We start from the raw sequence: 26402 nt of genomic DNA, 5'->3' as shown, positions 1-26402 counted from the left end.
TATTTATACTTATACTATTGAAATATTCCTCTGTTATAAATTCAAAAATTGACTTTGGAAGATAAAATTTTAGTTGAATTTAATACATAGCACTCTGGAAAGAGTATTGGCCACAACAACAAAAAAAGGTTCCCTACTCTATTGGATACCAGGTCATTTAACAGCCATTTATGGTATGCATTGTCTTTTTGTTTTTATGATGAATTGATATTTCCCAGATGTGGAAGAGTGAATATTACTTTGAGATGTTTGTGATAGTCCATTCCTTGCTCCTTTTAAAAATTAATGTCATTAAATTTTTATTACTTTATTAGATCTTCATTTCTCAGATAATTTTAGTTCATTATAGAAAGGCAAGAAAATACAGATCAGAGTGACACCTTTGAAAATCTCACTATACTTATAAGGGGATGGGTGTATTTTGCTGTATATTACAAAATTAGTTTTCTTGATGAGGACATCCACTATTGGAGTAATTTCAGGTATCTTATTTTTTCTTTTCTCTCTTTTTTTTTTTTTTGGAGACGGAGTTTCGCTCTGTTGCCCAGGCTGGAGTGCAGTGGCCTGATCTCGGCTCACCGCAACCTCTGCCTCCTGGGTTCAAGCGATTCTCTTGCCTCAGCCTCCCGAGTAGCTGGTTACTGAGGCATGTGCCACCACGTCCGGCTAATTTTTGTATTTTTAGTAGAGACGGGGTTTCACTATGTTGGCCAGGCTGGTCTTGAACTCCTGACCTCGTGATCCTCCTGCCTTGGCCTCCCAGAGTGCTGGGATTACAGGCGTGAGCCACCACGCCTGGCCAAGTATCTTATTTCAAAACTTACAGTGGTTTAGTGAATTATACAATTGCGTCCAGTGCGTAGTATCCTGAAAATAGTATTAAGTCATGTGTTTAGGACATCAGGTCTCTTAAGCTAAGACTATCCAGGCAGAAATTGCCCTCTTCTATAAAAGAAGAAAAGTATTAATTAGGAAGTACTATCAGTATGGAGAAAACCATTTTAGAATTATTAATTGGCATGGTTTCCTTTTTTTTTTTTTATTTCGAGATGGAGTCTCACTCTATTTCCCAGGCTGGAGTGCAGTGGTGCGATCTCGGCTCACTGCAACCTCTGCCTCCTGGGTTTAAGTGATTCTCCTGCCTCAGCCTCCCGAGTAGCTGGGATTATAGGCACATACCACCATGCCCTGCTAATTTTTTTTTTTTTTTTTTTGTATTCTTAGTAGAGACTGGGTTTCACCATGTTGGCCAGGCCGCATGGTTTTCCTTAATAACAAAATTAAGGCATTTATTACTGCATCTAGATTTTTTTTATTTTTTATTAGAGACTTACTCAGATTACTCCCAAAGTAAAGGAAGGTATGGTTTAATCAATGCTTCTTAATGCTCGGTTCACGTTTAGTCACCTGGGGAGTTTTTAAAAATGTTCTCACTTCTAGGGATCCTGGTTTAATTATAATTAGCCTGGGTGAGGCTCTGGACAGTCAGGGTGTGAGCTATGGGTTTCATGTGATGAGATCCCAGGAGTGGCTCTGTTCTGTGGCCTTGAGAATTTGTGCTTTCTAGGCCAGGCGCGGTGGCTCACTCCTGAAATCTCACTTTGGGAGACCGAGGTGGGCAGATCATTTGAGGTCAGGAGTTCGAGACCAGCCTGGCCAACATGTTGAAACCCCGTCTTTACTAAAAAAGTAAAAAATTAGCGGGACGTGATGGCACATGTCTATAATCCCAGCTACTTGGGGAGAGGCTGAGGCAGAAGAATCGCTTGAACCCGGGAGGCAGAGATTGCAAGATCATGCCACTGCACTCCAGCCTGGGCGACAGAATAAAAAAAGAATTTGTGCTTTATTTTCTTACCTCACAGTCCCCTTTCTGTCTCAGAATTGGCAACTGCCTGAAATAGTCTCTGCTGTTATCATTTGATAGTACTTTTCCACATCTTGAATGGATAGATGGATTGAGTGTTTTTTATAATAGAAGCGGATGAATGATTAGAGTATACTAATATGACATTGTAGTTTCCTAAAAGATATGAATTGATTTCATTTCTGAGCTTTTATAATTCTCTTCTGTAATAGTGCTGTCAAATTATTAAGGTTGATAATATTAACTAAAATTTGAGTGCATATTCTGTGTGCCAGACTCTGTGCTAACAGATTTACCTACATTTGTTCACATAATCATCACAAGTTGTTTCTGTAGTAGATACAGCTATTATCCATGTCATAGATGAGGAAACACAGGCATATTTAGGAAACTTGCTAAAGTGAGGACACAAATCTAGCTTTTCCACTCTAACTCATGTTCTTAACATTATACTGCAGTGACATAAGTTATGTGGTTTGGTTTGTTGTTTATCTCAGTTGTCATAAGTCGAGTTAATGTTTGTTTGTTTGTTTTGAGATGGAGTCTTGCTCTGTCGCCCAGGCTGGGTACAGTGGCGTGATCTTGGCACACTGCAACCTCCACCTCCTTAACTTGCTTCAGCCTCCCTAGTAACTGGGATTACAGGCACGTACCACCACACCCGGGTAATTTTTGTATTTTTAGTAGAGATGGGGTTTTACCATGTTGGCCAGGCTGATTTCAAGCTCCTGACCTTAGGTGATCCACCCACCTGGGCCTCCCAAATTGCTGGGATTGTAGGCATGAACCACTGCGCCCAGCCAGTAAGTTCCGTGGTTGTTGAAGGATCTCTCCACAAATAAAGCTAAAAGTAAAAAAAAAAAAAAAAAAAAAAAAAATTCTCAAGCAATATAAGATGCAGACTACTATGTTCAAGTTTTTCTTTGTTTTTTTTTTTTAATCTTTGGCTTTATTTTTGGGGAAACCTTTTTTTTCTTTTTTCTTTTTTCTTTTCCTTGGGACGGAGTTTTGCTCTTGTCGCCCAGGCTGGAGTGCAATGGTGCAATCTTCGCTCACTGTACACTGTAACCTCCGCCTTCTGGGTTCAAGCGATTCTCCTATCTCAGCCTCCCGAGTAGCTGGGATTACACGCATGTGCCACCATGCCTGGCTAATTTTGTATTTTTAGTAGAGACTGGGTTTCTCCATGTTGGTCAGGCTGGTCTTGAACTCCTGACCTCAGGTGATCCACCTGCCTAGGCCTCCCAAAGTGCTGGGATCACAAGTGTGAGCCACCATGCCCAGCCAGGGAAACCTTTATTTTGAGGCGGAGTCTCGCTCTGTCACCCAGGCTGGAGTGCAGTGGTGTGATCTCAGCTCACTGCAACCTCTGCCTCCTAGGTTCAAGCAATTCTTCTGCCTAAGCCTCCCGAGTAGCTGGGATTATAGACGTCTGCCACCATGCCCAGCTAATTTTTATATTTTTAGTAGAGATGGGGTTTCACCATATTGGCCAGGCTCTTCTCAAATTACTGACCTCGTGATCCACCCACCTTGGCCTCCCAAAGTGGTAGGGTTACAGGTGTGAGCCACCACACTCGGCTGCTGGGGAAACCTTTTAACATGAGTAAGGTCAGTGTGACTTTTAAGTTCTTGATGCTAACATCATTGATTTCAATAAAGTTTAAAAGTTATACTCATGCATATATGCAAATGAATAAAAGGCTTTGAAATAGTGACTTCTTATGGTACAGTGAATAAGTTTCCTTTGGTCTCTTGAATGTTATACATGTTCCAGTTTGATTTACTGACAAACTGAAAGTACCTTTACATCATATGAGCTGTGAGTCACCTTGGCACATTCATAATTAGAAGAGACCATCAGATTATCATTGGAAAATCAGTTTGTATTTATCCTTTATTTGAATTCCAGTGCAGACAGATCTGAGATTCTCTTCATTTTGCTGAAACTTCTTAGGGCCTTCAGTCGCTTTTGGCTCTGTATTCGTGTATCTTTGGAATTGTCCTGTTATCTCTGCTTGTTTTTTAATTGATTTTCCATCCATTTCCAGTATTCCTTTCTCCTCTATTTTTTTCCTTCATTTTCTCTCTGCTCTTCCTGTTGCGCCATTATTCATGTTTTCCTCTTTACTCCAACTCAACTATGGCTTTACTTCTGTTTCCTTATTCCATTGTTCCTCATACTTTTTCCTGCTGCTTCATTTTCTTTGTAGTATTCTTAGCCTAGATGATAGGGGTCAGCAAATCTGCTCATCAGTAAATAAATTTTATTGTAGCATAGCTATGCCCATGCATTTGTGCATTGTCTATGGCTGTTTTGATGGCTGTAGCCATAGAGTTGAGTAGTTGTAGCTGACTGTAGGACTTGCAAAGCCAGAAAATTTGACTGTCTCTTTACAGAAAAGTTTGCCAGCTCTTGGCCTAAATCATATTTTCTGCTGCGTTTAGGGCTTTTTAGGACTGATCAAAAATACATGCTATACTGGCTTTGGTGAAGTAACAGAGAACATGCTCTGTCCTTTAAACTTACAATTAATTGCATGCTTTGATTCTAATACTGTATAATATCCTGCAATTCTTATTCATGACCATGCTAATTGGATTTAGTCTGAAGAATTACTTTTGCTTAACAGATTCTTTTTCACATTTAGTGAAAAATCATATAAGGGGAAGGTTGGTTAATGGAAAAGATCTCCATCAACTAACCACTCCCTTCCTTATCTACAAATTTATCTTCTTCCTCCGTGCCATCTTTTTTTTTTTTTTTTTTGAGATGATCTTGCTCTGTTGCCCAGGCTGGAGTGCAGTGATGCAATCACAGCTCACTGCAGCCTGGACTTCCCAGGCTCAGGTGATCCTCTAACCTCAACCTCCTACATAACTGGGACTGTATGTGCACATCACTATGCCTGGCTAATTTTTTATATTTATATTTTTTGTAGAGATGGGGTTTCCCCGTATTGCACAGGCTGGTCTCAAACTGCTGGGCCTAAGAGTCTTCCCACCTTGGCCTCCCAAAGTCCTGGGATTACATGAGTCACCGCACCTGGCCTCATTATTACTTTTCCTCTGGTTTTGGTAGAGAGGATTTTTAAGCCAACTTCAATCATGCCCTTGACTCTCTCCCTTCTACTTACCTCCTTGTTCTGTTTTTCTTTTTCTGTTTTTTAGATGGAGTCTCGGTCTGTCACCCAGGCTGAAGTGCAGTGGCGTGATTTCAGCTCACTGCAGCCTCAGCCTCCTGAGTAGCTGGGGCTATAGGCGCCTGCCACCACGGCCGGCTAATTTTTGTATTTTTAGTAGAGACGGGGTTTCACCATGTTGGCCAGGCTGGTCTCGAACTCCTGACCTCAAGTGATCACCTGCCTCAGCCTCCCAAAGTGCTGGGATTACAGCGTGAGCCACCACGCCTGGCCATCTTTTTTTTTCTCCTTGCTCTTTTATACCACTTCTCTGTTTCTGGGCTCTTCAACATCTGCCTTTCTAGTTAATCTTTCCCTTTAGCATGAAAACCTATTCACTTCCTGCTCATCCTAAAAAGGATTCTTTTTTGTTTTGTTTTGTTTTTGTTTTTGAGACAGAGTCTCGCTCTTGCCCAGGCTGGAGTGCAGTGGCACTATCTTGGCTCACTGCAAGCTCCGCCTCCCGGGTTCACGCCATTCTCCTGCCTCAGCCTCCCGAGTAGCTGGGACTACAGGCACCCGCCACCACGCCCAGCTAATTTTTTGTATTTTTAGTAGAGATGGGGTTTCACCGTGTTAGCTAGGATGGTCTCGATCTCCTGACCTTGTGATCCACCTGCCTCCGCCTCCCAAAGTGCTGGGATTACAGGCATGAGCCACCACACCGGGCCCAAAAGGATTCTTTTTAATCCTGAGTTCTTCTAGCCATTATCCTGCCTAAGGCTACGATTAACCTCTAACTGCCAGGTCCTTTGGAATCTTTTTCTGTCTTTATTGCTGCACTTGAATGTTGGTTTCACCCTCCTTCAGAATTTCCTCTTCTGTATTTTTAATGTTTATTGATCATTCCTTCCCTGCCTCATTCCTGGGCTTCTTTTCCTTCACACACCCCTTAGATGTGTGTCCCCAGTGTTTGTTTCTTTGCCTGCTGCTCTTGCCACATGACACTCACACACTGCCAGCTACCACATACAAGTTACCTCCTATCATGTGTGTATCATTGCCCTTATACCATGTTGCATTAAAATTATATGCTTGTCTCCCCTGTTACACTTTGAGCTCTTTGTGCTCCAAGTAAAGACAGTGATACTGTCTTTATTATTTATTCTCATGGTCTAGTATAGTGCTTTGGCACATAGTACAGGCTCAATATAAATGTGTTTGAATAAATGAAATTCAGTGCCTTAATACACTTTTGTAGAAGCATTATTTTATGGAAAGAATGAAAAAGCTGTAAGTGGTCTTACATATATAGTCATCCAGCAGCTACTTAGAGAGCTCTGGGATGTGTTCCTTGCTTTGCTTGTTGCTATGGACAGTATGGAGAAACATAAGAATCTATTTTGGGTCCCTTTTGAGAACCTAGTGAAACTGTGTACCTAGTGAAACTGTATACCCTCACCCTAGAAAAATTTACACACATGTAGATTTTACATGTAATTCTTTTAAAAATTAATTTTTTTTGTTTTTTTTTAAAGAAACAGGGTCATGCTCTGTCACTCAGGCTGGAATGCAGTGGTGTGATCATGGCTTACTGTAGCCTCGACCTCCTGGCTCAAGTAACTCTCCCACCTCAGCCTCCCAAGTAGCTGGGACTACAGGTGCGCGCCACTATGCCCGGCTAATTTTTTAAAATATTTTGTAGACACTGGTTCTCACTATGTTTCCCAGGCTGGCCTTTACCTCCTGGGTTCAAGCAATCCTCTACCTTGGCCTTCAAAAGTGATGGGATTATAGGTGCAAGCCACCGTGCCCACACTAATGTAATTTCATGGTGTTCACAGTTTCTTCAGGGAGTTCATATACGCTATGTACTCTATTCTAGGCATTTTTAGAGTTAGAGATAGCAAAGCACGTGAATAAATTCAAGAAAAATGGAATGTTGTACTGCATGACATTGAATATCAAATGGAGTCAGCGATGCAAATAATTGTGTAGATTTTACAAAAATAATTAGCCTGGTGTGCTGGTGTGTGCCTCTAATCCCAGCTACTCGGGAGGCTGAGACAGGAGAATCATTTGAACCCAGAAGGTGGAGGTTGCAATGAGCTGAGATCGTACTACTGCACTCCAGCCTGAGTGACAGAGCGAGACTCCGTCTCAAAAATAAAAAATAAAAGAATTGTGTAGATTTTAGTAGTTGGAAGAAGTTGGAGTGTTAATGTGTAATTAGAGAACAGTGAGAAATAAAATTTTACAGATTGTTTTATTCTGGTGTGCTGTTGTGTTCTCATATGGTTGTCTTTTTGGTCTTGATAGTGTATCAGTAACAGAGTACGAGTAACAAACAGGGATCGCTTCTGAATGGCGTTGACATTAGAAAAGCTGTTTACGGCCTCAACTTTGCTGTGGTTTATTAAGACACAGATACGTGTTCATTCTGGGGCCAAGCAGTAACTGGAGAGTGGCATTTATTGAGGCCAGTATGGAGGCAGTACAAAGATTACTGAGATTAAAAGAAAGAAATAGGTGGAACGGATCTATGTAATGGAAAGCTAAACAGAATAGTTCGTGGTACACAGTAGAAAAGCATTACATGTTTATTAAGATATGGTCATCTTCCATTTATTAAAATTATATGTTTTATAATTTGTAGAATATATAGAAATTCTCTATCACGTTTGCCAAAGTCAGAACAGTAACTTCATTTATTAAATATAAAAAAAATAAAAACCTCTAGCATAAAATAGAATTTTATTTGGACAAACAATAAAAAAATACTGTGTGGTATTAGTAAGAGTAAGGTTGATTCAAGATACATGGGAGCAGAATCCAAAATGTAGAAATAGGCCAGGTGCAGTGGCTCATGCCTGCAATTTCAACACTTTTGGAGGCTGAGGCGGGAGGATGAGTTCAGGAGTTCAAGACTCGCCTTGGCAACTTGGCAAAACCCCATCTCTACAAAAAGTACAAAAATTAGCCGGGTGTGGTGGTGTACTCCTGTAAACCCAGCTACTTGGTGGGCTGAGGTGAGAGGATCACTTGCAGCCAGTAAGTCAAGGCTGCAGTGAGCTGTGGTTATGCCACGGCACTCCAGCTGGGTGACAAGCAAGACCTTGTCTCAAAAACAAACCAGCCAGGCGTGGCGGATCACCTGAGGTAAGGAGTTGGAGACCAGCCTGGCCGACATGGCTCTACTAAAAATACAAAAATTAGCTGGGCGAGGTGACGGGCACCTGTAATCCCAGCTACTTGGGAGGCTGAGGCAGGAGAATCGCTTGAATCCAGGAGACGGAGTTTGCGATGAGCCGAGATGGTGGTGCTGCACTCCAGCCTGGGTGACAGAGCCAGACTCTGTCTCAAAAACAAAAATAAGCATAGGACATGGGTATAAATTGAAGATTTATGAAGACACAGCTGAAGGAGACATAAAAGTAGATTTGGCTAAATGGAAACATGCCATACTTTGAATGGAATTATTTAATACTACAACATTGTCAATTTTCCTCAAAGAAATCTCTGAAGATAATATATTCAGTTTTGGCCGGGCACGTTGGCTCACGCCTGTAATCCCAGCACATTGGAAGGCTGAGGTGGGCCGATCACTTGAGGACAGGAGTTTGAGACCAGCCTGGCCAACATGGTGAAACCCTGTCTCTACTAAAAATATAAAAATCATCCGGACATGGTGGCAGGTACCAGCTACTTGGGAAGCTGAGGCAGGAGAATTACTCGAACCCTGTAGGTGGAGGTTGCAGTGAGCTGAGATTGCACTCCAGCCGGGGTGACTCCATCTGAAAAAAAGAAAAAAAAAAAAAAAAAAAAATATATATATATATATATATATATATATATATATATCCGTTTTTGTAGAAATTGACAAAATGATTCTAAAGCTTATTAGATTATGTGTATTAACAAAAGAACTTTGGAAATTTTTTCCCACAAGAGTCATAAAGGAGGACTTGCCCTACAAAATATGTCAGAATTAAAACATAACTTGTCAGCTGGGTGTGGTGGCTCACGCCTATAATTCCAGCACTTTGGGAGGCCGAGGCAGGCAGATCACGACCAGCCTGACTAACATGGAGAAACCCCGTCTCTACTAAAAATACAAAATTAGCCGGTCATGGTGGCGCATACCTGTAGTCCCAGCTACTCGGGAAGCTGAGGCAGGAGAATCGCTTGAACTTGGGAGGTGGAGGTTGCAGTGAGCCGAGATCGCGCCATTGCACTCCAGCCTGGGCAACAAGAGTGAAACTCTGTTTCAAAAAAAAAAAAAAAAAAAGAATTGTAACTGTCACAGTGGCTATGTATGGAGAATCCAAAACTGAATTTATGTGGGCATTTTGTTAATATACAATAAACATAGCACTTTAATTCTGGAGGAAAGGTGGATTATTCAGTAAATGATTCTGGGACATTGGGGACAAATTAGATTCCTACTTCACACTGATAAATAAAATCAAATAGATTAATGAGAAAACTGTGATTAAACAAAACAACACCCAGACTACACTGGAGCAAATCTGTGAATTTGTATAATTTTGAGTGGAGAAGGACTTTATAAGCATGACTACCAGAGCAAAAAAATCATGAAGTAAAAGATCGATACATTTGATTATAAAAAAATTAAAGATTTAGGCCGGGTGTGGTGCTCACGCTTGTAATCCCAGCACTTTGGGAGGCCAAAGCGGGTGGATCACTTGAGGTCAGGAGTTTGAGACCAACCTGGTCAACCTGGTGAAACCCCATCTCTACTAAAAATACAAAAAAATCAGTCAGGCATGGTAGCACATGCCTGTAATCCCAGCTACTCAGGAGGCTAAGGCAGGAGAATTGCTTGAATTTGGGAAGTGGAGGTTGCAGTGAGCCAAGATTGTGCCACATCACTCCAGCTTGGGCGACAGAGTGACTCCATCTCAAAAAAAAAAAAAAAGACTTAACACGTGTCCAAAAGTACCATACATTTAAAAAGACATGCCACAAACTGGGAAAAGTAGAAAAATAGTTTTAAAAATGACCAGTGAATGTATGAAAAGGTGGCCCTCCTCACTTGTAATGATTTAAGAAATGCAGTTTATTTTTATTTTATTGTATTTTTTAAGAAATTCAGTTTTAAAGCAGTGGAATATGATTGTCTATCAGCTTGTGCTGAATGGTAAATGTGAGAAAGATTACTACTACTTAGTGGTACTGAGGGAGTTGCAAAACACTTAACACTCTGCTAGTGGGATGGTTTAAGTAAAACAAGTAGCATTCTTAAACTCTTTATTAGGTAAAGAATAGGTAAGTAATGCATATGTTTCCAGGACATTTTCAGTAAGACTGTTTACTGATAGGGTTGTGTAATGCTAATATACTTACTATTTAGTTTTAGTATTATTTTTTTCTCTTGTCTTGGATGGTTTCAATGGAGTCTTATGCATGCAGATATATTAAAACTAGTAATAAAGCAAGAGAAGGAATGTGGATAAATTATCTCAGTTTAATTTCTATTTTGTTCTATTTCTGTTTCATACTCCTGGGAAAGAATATTAAGTGGGCATGTGTACTTGAACAGTTGTTCTGTTTTTTATTAGAAAAGAATCCGAATCTATAAAATGTTTTACATATTTGCCAGGGAAACAGAAAAGATATTTGTACAGCTGTAAGAATTGGAATTAATTTCATTTTACTGACTTTTCCTTAACCTAATTCTGAACACTTTTGCCATAGGTTTGAGAATAAGTTGTTATAAAATGACTACTATTCTTCGCTAATAGTATTGGCATTTCAGTTCCTAAATTCTGTTTTTTGATTCTTGAACATTTCTGAATTTACTTTTTTTGTCTTAGCTCTTCTACAGAATCATTTTCTTCTTTTTTCTTTTTTTATTTTTATTTTTTATTTTTGAGACGGAGTCTTGCTCTGTTGCCCAGGCTGGAGTGCAGTAGCGCTATCTCGGCTCGCTGCAAGCTCCGCCTCCTGGGTTCATGCCATTTCTCCTGCCTCAGCCTCCTGAGTAGCTGGGACTACGGGTACCCGCCACAGCGCCCGGCTAATTTTTTGTATTTTTAGTAGAGATGGGGTTTCACCGTGTTAGCCAGGGTGGTCTCAATCTCCTGACCTCGTGATCCATCTGCCTTGGCCTCCCAAAGTGCTGGGATTACAGGCATGAGCCACCGCACCCGGCCTTCTTTTTTTCTTTCTCTTTAACTTCTGAGCTGAAAATAGTACCTTTTATAAAGAAGTGCTCAAACAATGATTGGACTGATTTCTCCTTATTTCTCTCTTTCTGTCTGTCTCTTTCACTCTCTTTTTAGAATTTTTCTTTTTTAAGTAGAGACGAGGTCCCACTATGTTGCCCAGGCTGTCTTGAACTCCTGAGCCCAAGCAATCCTCTTGCCTCAGCCTCCCAAAGTGCTCGGATTACAGGCTTAAGCTATCACACCAGGCCTAGGCTAATTTCATATTTTGAGATGGCACAAATTTCTTTCAGGTAGCTAGCTTTTCCTCCTCCTCCCCACTTAAAATAGATCCTGATCCAGAAGCCTAATGGAGAAAATGAAAACAGAATATTCACCCATAAACAGTATCTTTGTATTGGAATCTTTTCTAAAACTTCTTTTGATCTTTTTAGGAGATAGTGTGGGAATCAGCAATCTAGTATTACGTACGTGGAATCTATCACCTTGTTTTTTTAAATACAGCAAACCTCATGAAGTGAATTTCCGCATTTTTTCTTGTTCTTGTTAGTTTTGCACCACTCAGGCTTTGCTGTAGAATTTGATGTATATTTGATTCTGTAGAGCGTGGGCTATTGATCTTCACTCAGCTTTCAGAGGAATCTGATTAGTAAGTTTGAGTTTTTTATTATTTTTTAGTTGATTTTGAAGTAAAATACAGCACCATTTTAAGTGATACCATTTCTAAACAATTTTCAGTTCAAATTTTAAGTTAGCTAATTTAGAGCTTAAGAAAATTGCTTTAAAAACATAAAATTACTGGCTGGGTACAGTGGCTCATTCCTGTAATCTCAGCACTTTGGGAGGCCAAGGCAGATGAATTGCTTGAGCCCAGTAGTTCAAGACCAGCCTGGGCAATATGGTGAAACCCCGTTTCTACAAAAAATACAAAAAGTAGCCAGACACGGTGGTATGTACCTGTAGTCCCAGCTATTCAGGTGGCAGAGGTGAGAGAATCACCTGAGCGCAGGGAGATTGAGGCTGCAGTGAGCCAAGTGAGACCCTGGTTTCAAAAAAAAAAAAAGGTTACTAATTGCAGTGCCTTTTATCTTATTTAATGGGCTTAGTCAAACTAAGATGATGTATTTTATCTTATAAATGTTTTCCCTTGAATTTTAACTGAAGAATCCAATTTGTACCTCTCACAAACAGAATGTATTAGTAAGGAAAATAAATACTGCTTTTTATTACTTAAATAGGATATATTTTTCTCTTAGGGATTTTTTTTCTATTTTATCTCACTTTATCGTAGTGCTAGAAAATTTAGTCATTCATTTGAGATAGAAAATTAGGGGTTTTTTTTTCTTGTATTTTGAGACAGGGTCTCATTTTCTTGTCCAGGCTGGAGTGCAGTGGCGCCATCGTAGCTCACCATAACCTCAAACTCATGGGTTCAGGTGATTCACCTTAGCCTCCTGATTAAGCTGGGACTGCAGATGTGTATCACCACTCCTGGCTAATTTTTGTTGTTATTTTTTGTTTGATGAGGTCTCATTATGTTGCCCAGGCTGGTCTCAAACTCTGGGCCTCAAATGATCCTCCTGCCCCAGCCTCCCAAAGTGCTGGGATTACAGGCATGAACCTCTGCCCCCAGCCCATTTTTTAAAATATATTCACAGCATTGTGCAACCATCACTACAATCAATTTACATTTTCATCACCCTGAAAAGAAACTCTGAACCCCTTAGCAGTTCCTCTCTGTTTGTTTCAATTTTCCCCATCTCCAGGCAACTATTGATCTATTGTCTTCATAGGTTTGCCCATTCTGGACATTGCGTATTAATGGAATCATATAATACATAGCCTTTTTCTTTTCTTTTTTTTTTTTTTTGAAACAGAGTCTCAGTGTGTCGCCCAGGCTGCAGCGCAGTGGCATGATTGCAGCTCACTGCATCCTCTGCCTCCCAGGTTGAAGCGATTCTCCTGCCTCAGCCTCTTGAGTAGCTGGGACTATAGGTGCCTGCCACCACACCTGTTAATTTTATATTTTTAGTAAAGATGGGGTTGTACCATGTTGGCCAGGCTGGTCTCGAATTCCTGACCTCAAGTGATCTGCCCACCTCGGACTCCCAAAGTGCTGGGATTGCAGCCATGAGCCACCGCACCTGGCCATATGTATTATGATAGGCTTGTTTCACTTAGTATGTTTCTTCCATGCTATAGCATGTATTAGTACTTCTTTCTTTTTCATGGCCAAATATTCCATTATACAGGTACACAGGTACACTACATTTTGTTTATTCATCAGTTGGTGGACATTTTCATTGTTTCCACCTTTTGACTTATAAATAATCCTGCTGCGAACAGTGACTTTTAAAGTTTTTGTGTGGGCCGGGTGTGGTGGCATGCCTCTGTAATCCCAGCACTTTGGGAGGTTGGGGCTGGCAGATCTCTTGAGGCCGGGAGTTCGAGACCAGCCTGCCCAACATGGTGAAACCCCGTCTCTACTAAAAATACAAAAATCAGCTGGGTGTGGTGGCATGCACCTGTAATTTCAGCTACTAGGGAGGCTGAGGCAGAGAATCACTTGAAGCTGGGAGGCCGAGGCTACAGTGAGCCGAGATCATGCCACTGCACTCCAGCCTGGGTGACAGAGTGAAACTTCATCTCAAAAAAAAAAAAAAAATATTGTGTGTGGACATAGGTTTTCAATTCTCACTGGGGTATGTGTGTATGCATACTCATGCATACATACACATACCTGGAAGATAATTGCTGGCTCGTATGCTAAATCTATGTTGAACCTTTTACATAACTATTGGGCTGTTTCGTTTTCTTTTTCTTATCTTTTGAAAACAGAGGTGGGGTCTCACTGTTGCACAGGCTGATTTCCTGGGCATAGTGGCTGTATCATTTTACAATCCTACATAGCTGTTTCCAATGTAGCTGTATCATTTTACAATCCTACTAGCAGTGTCTGAGGTTTCTTATGTTTTTCACATCCTCACCAGCATTTGTTATTGTCTGTCTCTTTGATTATAGTCATCCTAGTGGGAGAGTAAGAAGTAGTATCTCATTGTAGATGTTTTTTTCTGTTTACAATTTTACTTTAAAAATTATATATGCACACATGGTAAAAAGTTCAAAACGTGTGTACCAAAAGATTTAACAGTGAAAATAGAAAATAAGTGTGGTCCTTGTTTTCTTCCACCAAGGCAAATATTGTTATAATCTCCTGAACAACTTGTCTTCCAGATTTCTCATTTTCAGTCAATCTTGGGCATTGACGTAAAGAAATTCTTAGACATTGCTTTTATTAGATCATCTCGTCCCTTGCTCAAAATCTTCAGTGGCCACTGTTGTTTACAGAATAAAGTTGGGATGCTATACAGGGCCCTTCCCAGTGGAACTTCTCTTTTTCAACCTTATCTCTCATTATTTCCCAATGTTAATCTACTTATTGACCTACTAAGCTGGCATGTTCTGTGTGTTAGACATCACCAACTTTGTGCCTTCTTTTTTTGTTTGTTTTTGAGTTGGAGTCTCACTCTGTTGCCCAGGCTGGAGTGCAGTGGTACGATCTTGGCTCACCACAACCTCCGCCTCCTGGATTCCAGTGATTCTCCTGCCTGAGCCTCCCGAGAAGCTGGGATGACAGGCGCGCGCCACCATGCCCTGCTAACTTTTGTATTTTTAGTAGAGATGGGTTTCACTGTGTTTCCCAGGCTGGTCTCGAACTCCTGACCTTGTGATCCACCTGCCTTGGGCTCCCAAATTGCTGGGATTACAGGCGTGAGCCACTGCGGCCCCCTGTGCCTTCTTCTTTTACTCCTGGATTTAATCCCAACGTGAAGAATCTACCTTACTAACTAGAGTTTTAGATACTTTTTCAAAACCAAGCCCACATCTGTCCTTTTTAGAGTCTTCTCTGACCTTCCCTGCTCATTGTGGTTTGTTTTTATTGCCTGTAACAATGGCTGTTAAACTTTACATTTTAAATTAATTTATGTTTGTATGTATTTATTTGTTGAGAAGGAGTCTCTCTCTGTCACCCCTACTAGAATGCAGTGGCGCCATCATGGCTTACTTACTGCTCTCTGGGCTCAAGCTGTTCTCCCATTTCAGCCTCCCCATGCACCACCCTTCCTGGCTAATTTTTTTGTTTGTTTTTTTAGTTTAGTTTTTGTAGAGACGGATGTCTGACTGTGTTGCACAGGCTGATCTTGAACTCCTGGGCTCACGTGATCCTCCCATCTCAGCCTCCGCAAGTGCTGGGATTACAGGTGTGAGTCACCATGCCCAGACTTTAACATTTTCTTTTTAGTGTAGAATAGGTCAGTTTTTTTCCCTCTGATGAGATCCCATGCTGACTCTTAGTTAAAACAAGGCTTTGGTTGGAAGAAGAGCTAGTGATGTCCTAGCTCCCTACCTACTCAGCTTTCCCTTGCCTTCTGGGGTGTCCTGAAGACATCATAGGGTGTCATGAAGTACAGTTGGAGAACCAGTGGTCTCCATCATGTACCAAACACTCATCTTCACGAAGCAGTATGTAGTGTCTTTTTTACCAGTATATTTTCTCTCTCCCAATGCATTAAACTTTTCTGGAGTTCAGAAAACAAATTTATAGAATTAAGGAAATGCGTCCCCCCCCAACCATGGTGTCTAGTATATATACAGTGACTTACAGATAACAGGTGTTCAACATATATATATTCCTTTGATTGATTTTTGAAAAGTTTACATGTATATATTTTTTATATACGGGGTCTCACTCTATCACTGAGGTTGGAGTGTGGTGATGCAGATTTTGGCTCACCGCAACCTCCTCCTCCCAGGCTCAAGTGATTCTCCCACCTCAGCCTCCCGAGTACCTGGGACCACAGGTGCGCATCACCATGCCTGGCTCATTTTTTATATTTTTGGTAGAGACAGGATTTTGCCGTGTTGTCCAGGTTGGTTTCGAACTCCTGAGCTCAGGCAGTCCACCCGCCTTGGCCTCCCAAGTGTGAGCCACCACTGAAATACTTATATTTTTAAACTTAATTTATTTATATTTATTATATTTTTATGTTTTTATATTTTAAAAAATATTTTTATACTCACTAGACCCAATTTTATACTCCTAAACCAGGGAATAACTGTTTTTTTTCCTCTTACATAGGCATGATACCATAGACAATGATTAAAATTGTAATTACCATTCATTTCTTAGTTTTGTGGCTGGGACACTGATGTCTTCAAATGTTAGTTTGCAAATACAGTCAGCCCTCTCTATCCATGGGTTACACAGCTGTGAATTCAACCAACCACGGATCCAAAATATATGGGAAATATGCTGGGGCTGTGGGTCACACCTGTAATTCCAGCACTTAGGGAGGCTGAGGCAGATGGATCACCTGAGGTCAGGAGTTCAAGACCAGCCTGGCCAACATGATAAAACCCTACCTCTACTATAAGTACAAAAAATTAGCTGGGCATGGTAGTGCACATGTGTAATCCCAGCTACTCGAGAGGTTGAGACAAGCAATTTGCTTGAACCTGAGAAGTAGAGGTTTCCATGAGCTGAGATTGTGTCACTGCACTCCAACCTGGGCAACAGAGTGTGAGAAGAAAAGAAAAAAAACTCTGTCTGAAAAGAAAAAAAAAAATTATATGGGAAATCAAAAGCATCTATACTGAACATGTACAGACTTTTTTTCTTGTCATTATTCCTTAAGCAGTACAACAACTATTTCCGTAGCATTTACTTTGTATTAGGTATTATAGGTAACCTAGAGATTTAAAGTATGCGAGAATATGCAAATACTACACCACTTTTTATCAGGGACTTAAGCATCCCTGGATTTTTGTATCCCTAGGGGGTATTAGAACCAATCCCCCATAGATGCTGAAGGACAACTGTAGTGTGTGTTGGAATAATTTATTTTCTTTCTTTTTTTTTTTTTTTTTATTGATCATTCTTGGGTGTTTCTCACAGAGGGGGATTTGGCAGGGTCATAGGACAATAGTGGAGGGAAGGTCAGCAGATAAACAAGTGAACAAAGGTCTCTGGTTTTCCTAGGCAGAGGACCCTGCGGCCTTCCGCAGTGTTTGTGTCCCTGGGTACTTGAGATTAGGGAGTGGTGATGACTTTTAACGAGCATGCTGCCTTCAAGCATCTGTTTAACAAAGCACATCTTGCACAGCCCTTAATCCATTTAACCCTGAGTGGACGCAGCACATGTTTCAGAGAGCACAGGGTTGGGGGTAAGGTCACAGATCAACAGGATCCCAAGGCCGAATAATTTTTCTTAGTACAGAACAAAATGAAAAGTTTCCCATGTCTACTTCTTTCTACACAGACACGGCAACCATCCGATTTCTCAATCTTTTCCCCACCTTTCCCCCCTTTCTATTCCACAAAACTGCCATTGTCATCATGGCCCGTTCTCAACGAGCTGCTGGGTACACCTCCCAGATGGGGTGGCAGCCGGGCAGAGGGGCTCCTCACTTCCCAGTAGGGGCGGCCGGGCAGAGGCGCCCCTCACCTCCCAGACGGGGCGGCTGGTCGGGCGGGGGGCTGACCCCCCCACCTCCCTCCCTGACTGGGCGGCTGGCCGGGCAGAGGGGCTCCTCACTTCCCAGTAGGGGCGGCCGGGCAGAGGCGCCCGTCACCTCCTGGACGGGGCGGCTAGCTGGGCGGGGGGCTGAGCCCCCCACCTCCCTCCCGGACGGGGTGGCTGGCCGGGCAGGGGGCTGACCCCCCCACCTCCCTCCCGGACGGGGCGGCTGGCCGGGCAGAGGGGCTCCTCACTTCCCAGTAGGGGCGGCTGGGCAGAGGTCACCAACTCCTGACCTCAAGTGATCCGCCTGCCTTGGCTTCCAAAGTGCTGGGATTACAGGTGTGAGCCACCGCACCCGGCCTCAAATTATTTTTAGAAACAGAATCTTGCTATGGTATCCACTCTGGCCTTGAACTTGTGGGCTCAGGCAGTCCTCCCACCTCAGCCTCCTGAGTAGCTGGGATTATAGGCATGTGCCACTGCACCAGGCTTCAGATTATTATGTATGTTCATCACCTCTTTACATTTATAATAGTTATTAAACCTGTTACTGGATCTTAATATTTAATGCTTTAATTAAGAAGCATGTATGTTACTATGCCAACAGATTTTTTTAGTTTTTGATAACTGCATTTCATTGTTAATTGTTCTCATTTTATTTCCTGTGTATTTTACGAATTTAAGTACATTCTGAATACGGTTTCATAGGCTTCCCTAAAATATTGAAGGGGCCCATGGATTAAGAAAAAGGCTAAGAATCCCTAATCTAGAGGCTCCCCACAGTCCTCTTTTGTCATCATACCCCTACCCCATTCTAGCCTGAGGAGCGTGGCTCCACCTGTGCCGTTGGTTTTGTTGTTCCAGTCCATACATCCTGCACCCTTAACTGTGTTTCTTATCCCCAACTTGTTTCTTTATGTTATTCTTCAGTATTATAGTCCTTAATATAATCTGTATAATACATGGTGTAGTATATGCTCATAGTATACAATTCAGTTAGAACAGATGAGTATTCAATGAAAAGATAATCTCCCCTCTAACCCCCAGTCCCACTTCCCTGGGGAAGCCTGTGGTCTTGTGTACAATTCAGAAAACGTTTATACACATGTTTTTTATTTATTTATTTTTTGAGACGGAGTCTCGCTCTCACCAGGTTGGAGTGCAGTGGCGCAATCTTGGCTCACTACAACCTCCACCTCCCTAGTAGTTCAAGCAATTCAAGGTTCAAGCAATTCTCCTGCCTCAGCCTCCTGAGTAGCTGGGACTATAGGCGTGCACCACCACGCCTGCCTAATTTTTGTATTTTTAGTAGAGACAGGGTTTCACCATGTTGGCCAGGATGTTCTCGATCTCTTGACCTCATGATCCACCCGCCTCAGCCTCCCATAGTGCTGGGATTACAGATGTGAGCCACTGTGCCCAGCCTGTTGATTTAATTTTAAACGGAGTTTCGCTCTTGTTACCCAGGCTGGAGTGCAATGGTGCGATCTCGGCTCACCGCAGCCTCCGTCTCCCGGGTTCAAGTGATTCTCCTGCTTCAGCCTCCCGAGCAGCTGGGATTATAGGCATGCACCACCATGCACAGCTATATTTAGTAGAGATGGGGGTTTCTCCATGTTGGTCAGGCTGGTCTCGAACTCCCGACCTCAGATGATCCGCCCGCCTTGGCCTCCCAAAGTGATGGGATTACAGGTGTAAGCCACTGCACCCCTCCTATACACATTTTTTTGTTTTTTGTTTTTTTGAGATGGAGTCTCGCTCTGTTGTCCAGGCTGGAGTGCAGTGGCGCGATCTCTGCTCACTGCAAGCTCTGCCTCCCTGGTTCACACCATTCTCCTGCCTCAGCCTCCCAAGTAGCTGGGATTACAGGCGCCGGCCACTACGCCCAGCTAACTTTTTGTATTTTTAGTAGAGATGGGGTTTCACCGTGTTAACCAGGATGGTCTTGATCTCCTGACCTCGTGATCTGCCTGACTGGGCCTCCCAAAGTGCTGAGATTACAGGCGTGAGCCACCGCTCCCAGCTATACACATATTTTTAATGCCACTCCAGTCTATGTTGGAACCATTTTACTTCCCCTTTCTTATTTTCTTCTTGTGTTCTTGAAGGCCTAGATCAGCTATTGCTGATAGGCTGTCACTGTCACTTTAGAATGCCCAGAGCCTTTTGTTCCTTAGAACTTCGTTCTTAATTGTATTGTAGCACTCATTGTATTCGATTCTAAAAGATTTGCTTCATTTCTGTAACTAGTCTGTTACACCCAGGAGCTCCTAGTTCCTACAGGAAATGCTGGGAATTGTATCAGTCAAATGTGAATCCCCGCCTCGTCCAGACTTATGAGTGCATTGTAGGTACTCAGTAAGTGCTAATGACTAGATAGTCCCACTGATACCAATCTATATACTGATACTTTATATAGTATATAGATTGGTCCACATATAACGACACATAATGAGAAACTGTCTTAAAAAGTTGTTGAAAATGCCGCACGAATAGGAATTGATCAAAACAATATGATTTTTTAGGTTTATATAGAACTTTGATGTTTGAGAAAAGCCTGATTTAGTTGAGAAGAAATGGTTAGCTGAGGATTTTGATGACTTCTCTGGAAGCACATTTGAGGGTTTGTGATGTTAAATCTGATGTTAATGATTATTTCATCAAGTTTTATGTCATTTTATAGTTTTTATACATTTAAGTATATTTATTTCTAATGTTTAACACTAGCATTTTAGTTATTTGACCATTATTCTGGCCCTTTAAAAAATGCTCAAATAAGTTTGAATGATTTTTCAGAGGCATTATTGGCTCAGAGGTAAAAGAGGAAAGATTGAGAAGCTGAATATGTACTCTCTTTCCTGGGTATGGGGCTGGGGATACCCAGAAGAGGTTCACACGTTGGTTGAGACATTTCTTTATGACCACCAGCAGGTGGCATCACCGGCCCAAAATGACTAGGTTTCTGCCCAGAATCAGAAGAGAAGGTGTTGAGAGCCCACTGCTGTGGGGGTAGCATGGAGGTGGGATACAGGGGCTGGAGGTGATACAATTTTGTTCCTTCCTCCAACATCGCCTGCTAGTCTAGAGGCTCTTATAAATTGAAAAACTAATTCTCTATCATCTCATCTGATGGTTTTTATGTTTTTCCTTTTTTCTCTCTATACCTGTAGTTCCTTCAGAAACAGGTAACACTTTTCTAATAGTCACGTTGTATTCTTGCATCTTGTTCTTACAATGCTTTTGTTTCTCACCATAGGGGATGATGGAAAATTAATATTCTTTGACTTATGGCATTGGTAAAATCTGCATGCAAATTCCCACAGTTGCCTGTAGATTAGAGCCAGTTGTTTTTTCTCAACTTTGCAGGAATCCTGGTTACAACATTGTACTATTTACTACCAACAGTGTTTTTTTTTTTTAAATCCAGACTTGCTGGGCATAGTGGCTCATGCCTGTAATCTCAGCGACTTGGGAGGCTGAGGTGGGAGGGCTGCAGTGATTGCGGCACTGCACTCCAGCATGAGTGACAGAGCAAGACCCCATCTCTGGAAAAAAAAAAAAAAAAACCACAAATTTTTTTTAAAGAAACAGAAACAAAAATCCAAACTTGTAACCATTGTAAAACAAATCAGAATTTACGATAGTGGATATTGTTAATAGTGCAGAATGGATACCCAGCTCTTGCTTCCTTTCTAGCTAATGATGCAATGTTGGCCTGAAATGCATTACTTATAGCCAGGGTTTTTCTCAGCATCCTGATGCTATAGCCTCATTTCGTGCTAACTCTCCACTTCTGCACATCTTCCCCTAAGTCCTTTACTCATCTTTAGAAAGAGCTACTTTTGGTGAAATTTTAAAATCAAGGACTATCATTCTTTATAGAATCACACTTCTGTGTTTTCCCTTCCCCATTTCTGTCTTGAAAGCAGACAGACTGCTACATAACCTGTGAATACTTTTTTTAAAAAAAAGTTTGGTATTGTAAACAGAAGATTTAAGATTAAAATGTAGCATTGAGAAAAATAGATTTATTACTAATGTCCTCTTAACACAACCTAAATTCTGGTCAGTGGAATAAAGCCTGGGTCCTAAAGTTTTAGACGCTTGCTTGCTTTTCCACACTGGCTCTTACTTGGGGATCCTTTTAGAAGTTTGTTTAGAATAATACCGTAAAAACATATTTAAGCTACTTTGTGTGTACATTTGGGATCTTTTGGTTTGAAGACGAGTTGACTCAAGATTTTCTAAATATTTTCACACACACACACATACCCTGTAGTGAGAAAAAAATCCGTTTATATGGTTCTATAAAAATCTCTAGCTGCTTCGAGCTTTAATTTCTTGAATCAAAAGAGTATTGTTTTTAATGCTGAGCTTCTATCTAAATAAATGCTTTATTTACTTAAATGTGTGCTTTTCAAAAACTAGTATGATTAAGACATTAACAGGATCTTAGACGTAAAGGAACAGTCCTGTTGCTTCTTCCAGAAGATAATATGACTTGTTTGGAATTTTCCTATAGTGTAGTTTTTTGTCTAGTGTTGTGAGAATTAAAGGGATTTCAGGATCTTAAGGTAGGTTATTATTTGATGTTTTCTTGGAACATTTTACATTCTTGAAAATACACATGGCTAAATTAATTTTTGCCAGCAATCCACATAACTTTAAGATAATGTAGAGAAGAACTTGATTCAGGTTAGTATCAAATAAGGTCAGATTTCTAGTGTCATCAGTAGCTTTCAGCAAAGATGAGGTGTTGGTAAGATCGCATTAGTCTCTTAGAATCTCTTAGAGAGATTTTCCAAAATTCAGCCATTTCTAGTGAATGCTCCATTCCACCCCCAGCTGAGTCCTGCTGCTCTGGGGAACTCCCTCAGCACACTCTTGGCTCTTAGAATTGCTAGCAATGGGAGTAGTGCTGCTGGTGGAGCTGGCAGCTAAGCCCAGAGGTGGATTAATGCTTTTATTCCCTGATGTACAGCTACACACACTCATACCTACCCACACCTAGTTTGGGATAAGAAGAGGTTAGAATTAGCTAGGCTTGAAGTTCCATGCTTAAAATTTGCTGGCTCAGATTTCTTATTTTGGCATCACTTTGCCCATTAGGGAGACAATGACAGTTATAGAAGCATTGCCAAATAAAAAATCCATCTGGAATAACCTCTTTTGTAGGAGTATTGTGTGTTTAGTTGTTGATTCGTCCCTTCCTCCTCTTAGTGGCAACTTACAGTACTGGGAAGGAACAGTGGCTGGGAGCTTATATTCCTCAGCAGAGCCAGATCAACAGAAGTATTACTCCTTAGTTCGTAGTAGGTGGTACCCTATGGGTCCAGTCATTTAAATGCAAGCCTATATCTACAGAGCGTTTCCTAGTGCCATCATTGCCCAGTGGGCCTTTATTTAGCTGAGTCTAACTCCCAACTAGAGAAAATTTCCTGTGCCAGACAGCAGTATGGTCAGCTAACATGTGGATGCTACATTTGCTTTCATAAGTCAGTACTCTTCAATAACATTAGTAGAAGAGAAGAGGACACAAAGTGAGAGTGTGTTAATAGGAAGTCCAGGTATGCCCGCTACCTGAACTTTCTGAGACAGGTAATACTGTAGGGCCTGAACTTTGTAGCAGAGTGGTTATATATGAAGAAGTGGGTTCTGGGAGGGGTTAAACCACTTAGAATGGCTTCACTTACTAATGGCAAGAGTTTGCTGGGATATTGACCACTGTACATAGACATGAATATGGAAAGTTAAAAACAAAATCCACATATATTTGGCTGCAAGTACTCTGAAGGTATATCTAATTAGTGCATGGTGGCTCACACCTGTAATCCCAGCACTTTGGGAGGCCAAGGTGGGTGGATCATCTGAGGTCAGGAGTTCGAGACCAGCCTGGCCAACATGGTGAAACCCTGTCTCTGCTAAAAATACAAACATTAGCTGGGCGTGTTGGTGGGTGCCTGTAATCTTAGCTACTTGGGAGGCTGAGGCAGGAGATTCCCTTGAACCTGGAAGGTGGAGGTTGCAGGGAGCCGAGATGGTGTCACTGCACTCCGGTCTGGGTGAAAGAGCAAGCTCCATCTCAAAAAAGAAAAAAAAAAAAGAGGTATTTTTGATGGATTGATAGAAATTTTCTTTTTCTTTTCTTTTTTTTTTTGAGACGGGGTCTCACTCTGTCGCCAGGCTGGAGCACAGTGGCGTGATCTCCACTCATTGCAACCTCCACCTCCCGGGTTCAAACGATTCTCCTTCTTCAGCCTCCCGAGTAGCTGGGACTTACAGGCATGTGCCACCATGCCCAACTAATTTTTGTATTTTTAGTAGAGAGAGGGTTTCACCATGTTGGCCAGGATGGTCTTGATCTCTTAACCTCATGATCCGCCCACCTGGGCCTCCCAAAGTGCTGGTATTACAGGCATGAGCCACCACATCTGGCCAGAAATTTTCTTGGTCACTTCTGAGACAAGCAGAGTAATTACCTGTAATATAATTTAATGAATTATGTCAATACATTAAAATATGCTTCAGGTGGGCTGGGCACGGTGGCTCACGCCTGTAATCGCAGCACTTTGGGAGGCCAAGGTGGGGGTATCACTAGGTCAGGAGATCAAGACCAGCCTGGCTAACACGGTGAAACCCCATCTACTAAAAATACAAAAAATTATCCGGGCGTGGTGGTACGCACCTGTAGTCCCAGCTACTCGGGAGGCTGAGGCAGGAGAATCGCTTGAACCTGGGAGGCAGAGGTTGCAGTGAGCCAAGATCACGCCACTGCATTCCAGCCTGGGCAACAGAACGAGACTCTATCTCAAAAAAAAAAAAAAAAAAAAAATGCTTCGTGTGGCTTAAAATTATATAAAAAGAAAACACCTTTACTGATAGTCATCTGTGATTCCATTTGCTAAATTAAACGTGAAAGCATACTTTTACTGAATACTATATATTCCATATCAGTTTAGATAGCAGTTTATCTTCACATACATAAGTTTTAAGTTTACCTTTATTATAGTGCATTTGTCTTTTGTTTTCATCAACCTAAATTATGTTCAGTAAATGTTTCTGTTAGATTTTAAGTTAAACAATTATGTGAAATTCATTTTTCGTAATTGTTTTTTAACATATGTCTTTGTTGGTAATTCACGTGTGTGAGTGTAACTGATTGCCAGATTATATAAACTTTCAACCGAAACCATTCTTTGCAGATGCTTTTACTGACTCTGCTATTAGTGCTAAAGTGAATGGCGAACACAAAGAGAAGGACCTGGAGCCCTGGGATGCAGGTGAACTCACAGCCAATGAGGAACTTGAGGCTTTGGAAAATGACGTAGTAAGTAACATCTTTGTAATTAGTGCTAGACTCTGTGGTCAGTGTGGTGTACGTATGGCATCCTGTCACTTGGTTGTAATTTAAGTGTGCTTTTGTTGTTGTTGTTGTTATTGTAGTGAGTGTATTTAGAGCAGCAGGTTTGTTGTATAACTAGAGACTTTCTCCCAAGCAATATATAAAGAAAAATGTTTGTTATTTTACTTGTAGGGGTTAAGCAGGAGTACTGTCTGTTCTTGTGGATGCTCATGAATTACTTCTTTGTGATTAAAATAAATAAGAAGCAGCTTAAATTAAAATTAGAAACCATGGGAAATGCGGGTGTGTTTTGCTTTAACACCCAGCCAAATAAGGTAGCCTAAGGAAAGTGGTGTCTTAATTGTTGACTTCACCTAGAGATGAGGTTGAAGTAGGACATTTTAAGCTTCTTGTCTGAAGAAAAGGTTGTCATTAAGATAAATAATTAGGTTACATTGGAATTAAAGCATTACATAAATTTCTTGGTCTTAAATTTGGATTATTCTCCACAAAATTCTTTTATTTCTAAAATGCCTCTTGTCACATACTAGTTTTGTTTCTCTCTTTAATGCATTATCTGTACTTGAAGTGCTTAGCTGGGTATGCTGGCACATGCCTGCAGTCCCAGCTACTTGGGAGGCTGAAGCAGGAGGATCACTTGAGCCCAGGAGTTGGAGTCCAGCCTGAATGACATAAGGAGACCCCTTCTCTAAGAAATAAAAATAAAAACAAATACTTAATAAAGACTCTGTCTTTAGGATAGAGAGCATAGAGATATAAAGCAAAGTCTCTTGCCAAAAATGAGTGTTATGGTACCAATATTTGAGTAGAATGAAGAATCTTCCATTGAGTAGAAAGAGAATTTGTAACATATCTGTGTTTGATGTTTAAGGCATAACAGCTTAATAATGACACTCTTCCTCAGACAGGAAGCCTGAAATGTCCTACTTTGACCTCAAGTCTAGTAATAAAACTGGACATACACAGGCAACATGTCGTTAATTCTCAAACTTTAACGAATCATATATAACCTAATATAATGGTTCTCAAGTCTGTACATCACGTCACCTGTATGAAAAATATGAGGAAACAGAGACTTCTTTTACACTATTGGTGAGGTGGATAAATTGATAGAGTCTTTCTGGAGAGAATCTGGCAATGCTAATCAAAATTTAAAATGCACATACTCTTTGTTCCAGCTGTTCTACCTCTAGTAATTTATTTTTGCCCTCATATATCCATAAGACATGCAAATAATTATATGTGAAGATTTTTTTTTTTCTTTTTCTGCAGAGACAGGGTTTTACCATGTTGCCCAGGGTGATCTGGAACTCCTGAGCTCAGGTAATCCACCCACCTCAG

The 26402-nt window shown here is 41.2% G+C and overlaps 1 protein-coding gene across 50 annotated transcripts in view; it reads left to right on the top strand.

Annotated features, from left to right (window-relative positions):
- ATXN2 (ataxin 2) overlaps window positions 1-26402 on the top strand; it is a 141168-nt gene that overhangs the window by 44154 nt on the left and 70612 nt on the right. For all 50 annotated transcript variants that reach the window (XM_055359103.2, XM_063694359.1, XM_063694354.1 and 47 more), the window contains exon 6: window positions 24901-25025. In XM_055359103.2, the coding sequence (XP_055215078.1) occupies window positions 24901-25025 (125 nt within the window). The remainder of the gene's footprint in view (window positions 1-24900; window positions 25026-26402) is intronic.

This window comes from Gorilla gorilla, chromosome 10 (assembly GCF_029281585.2).
Source record: "Gorilla gorilla gorilla isolate KB3781 chromosome 10, NHGRI_mGorGor1-v2.1_pri, whole genome shotgun sequence".
NCBI lineage: Eukaryota > Metazoa > Chordata > Mammalia > Primates > Hominidae > Gorilla > Gorilla gorilla.
Note: the sequence above shows the minus strand (reverse complement) of the source record. Positions and strands in the feature narration are given on the sequence as shown.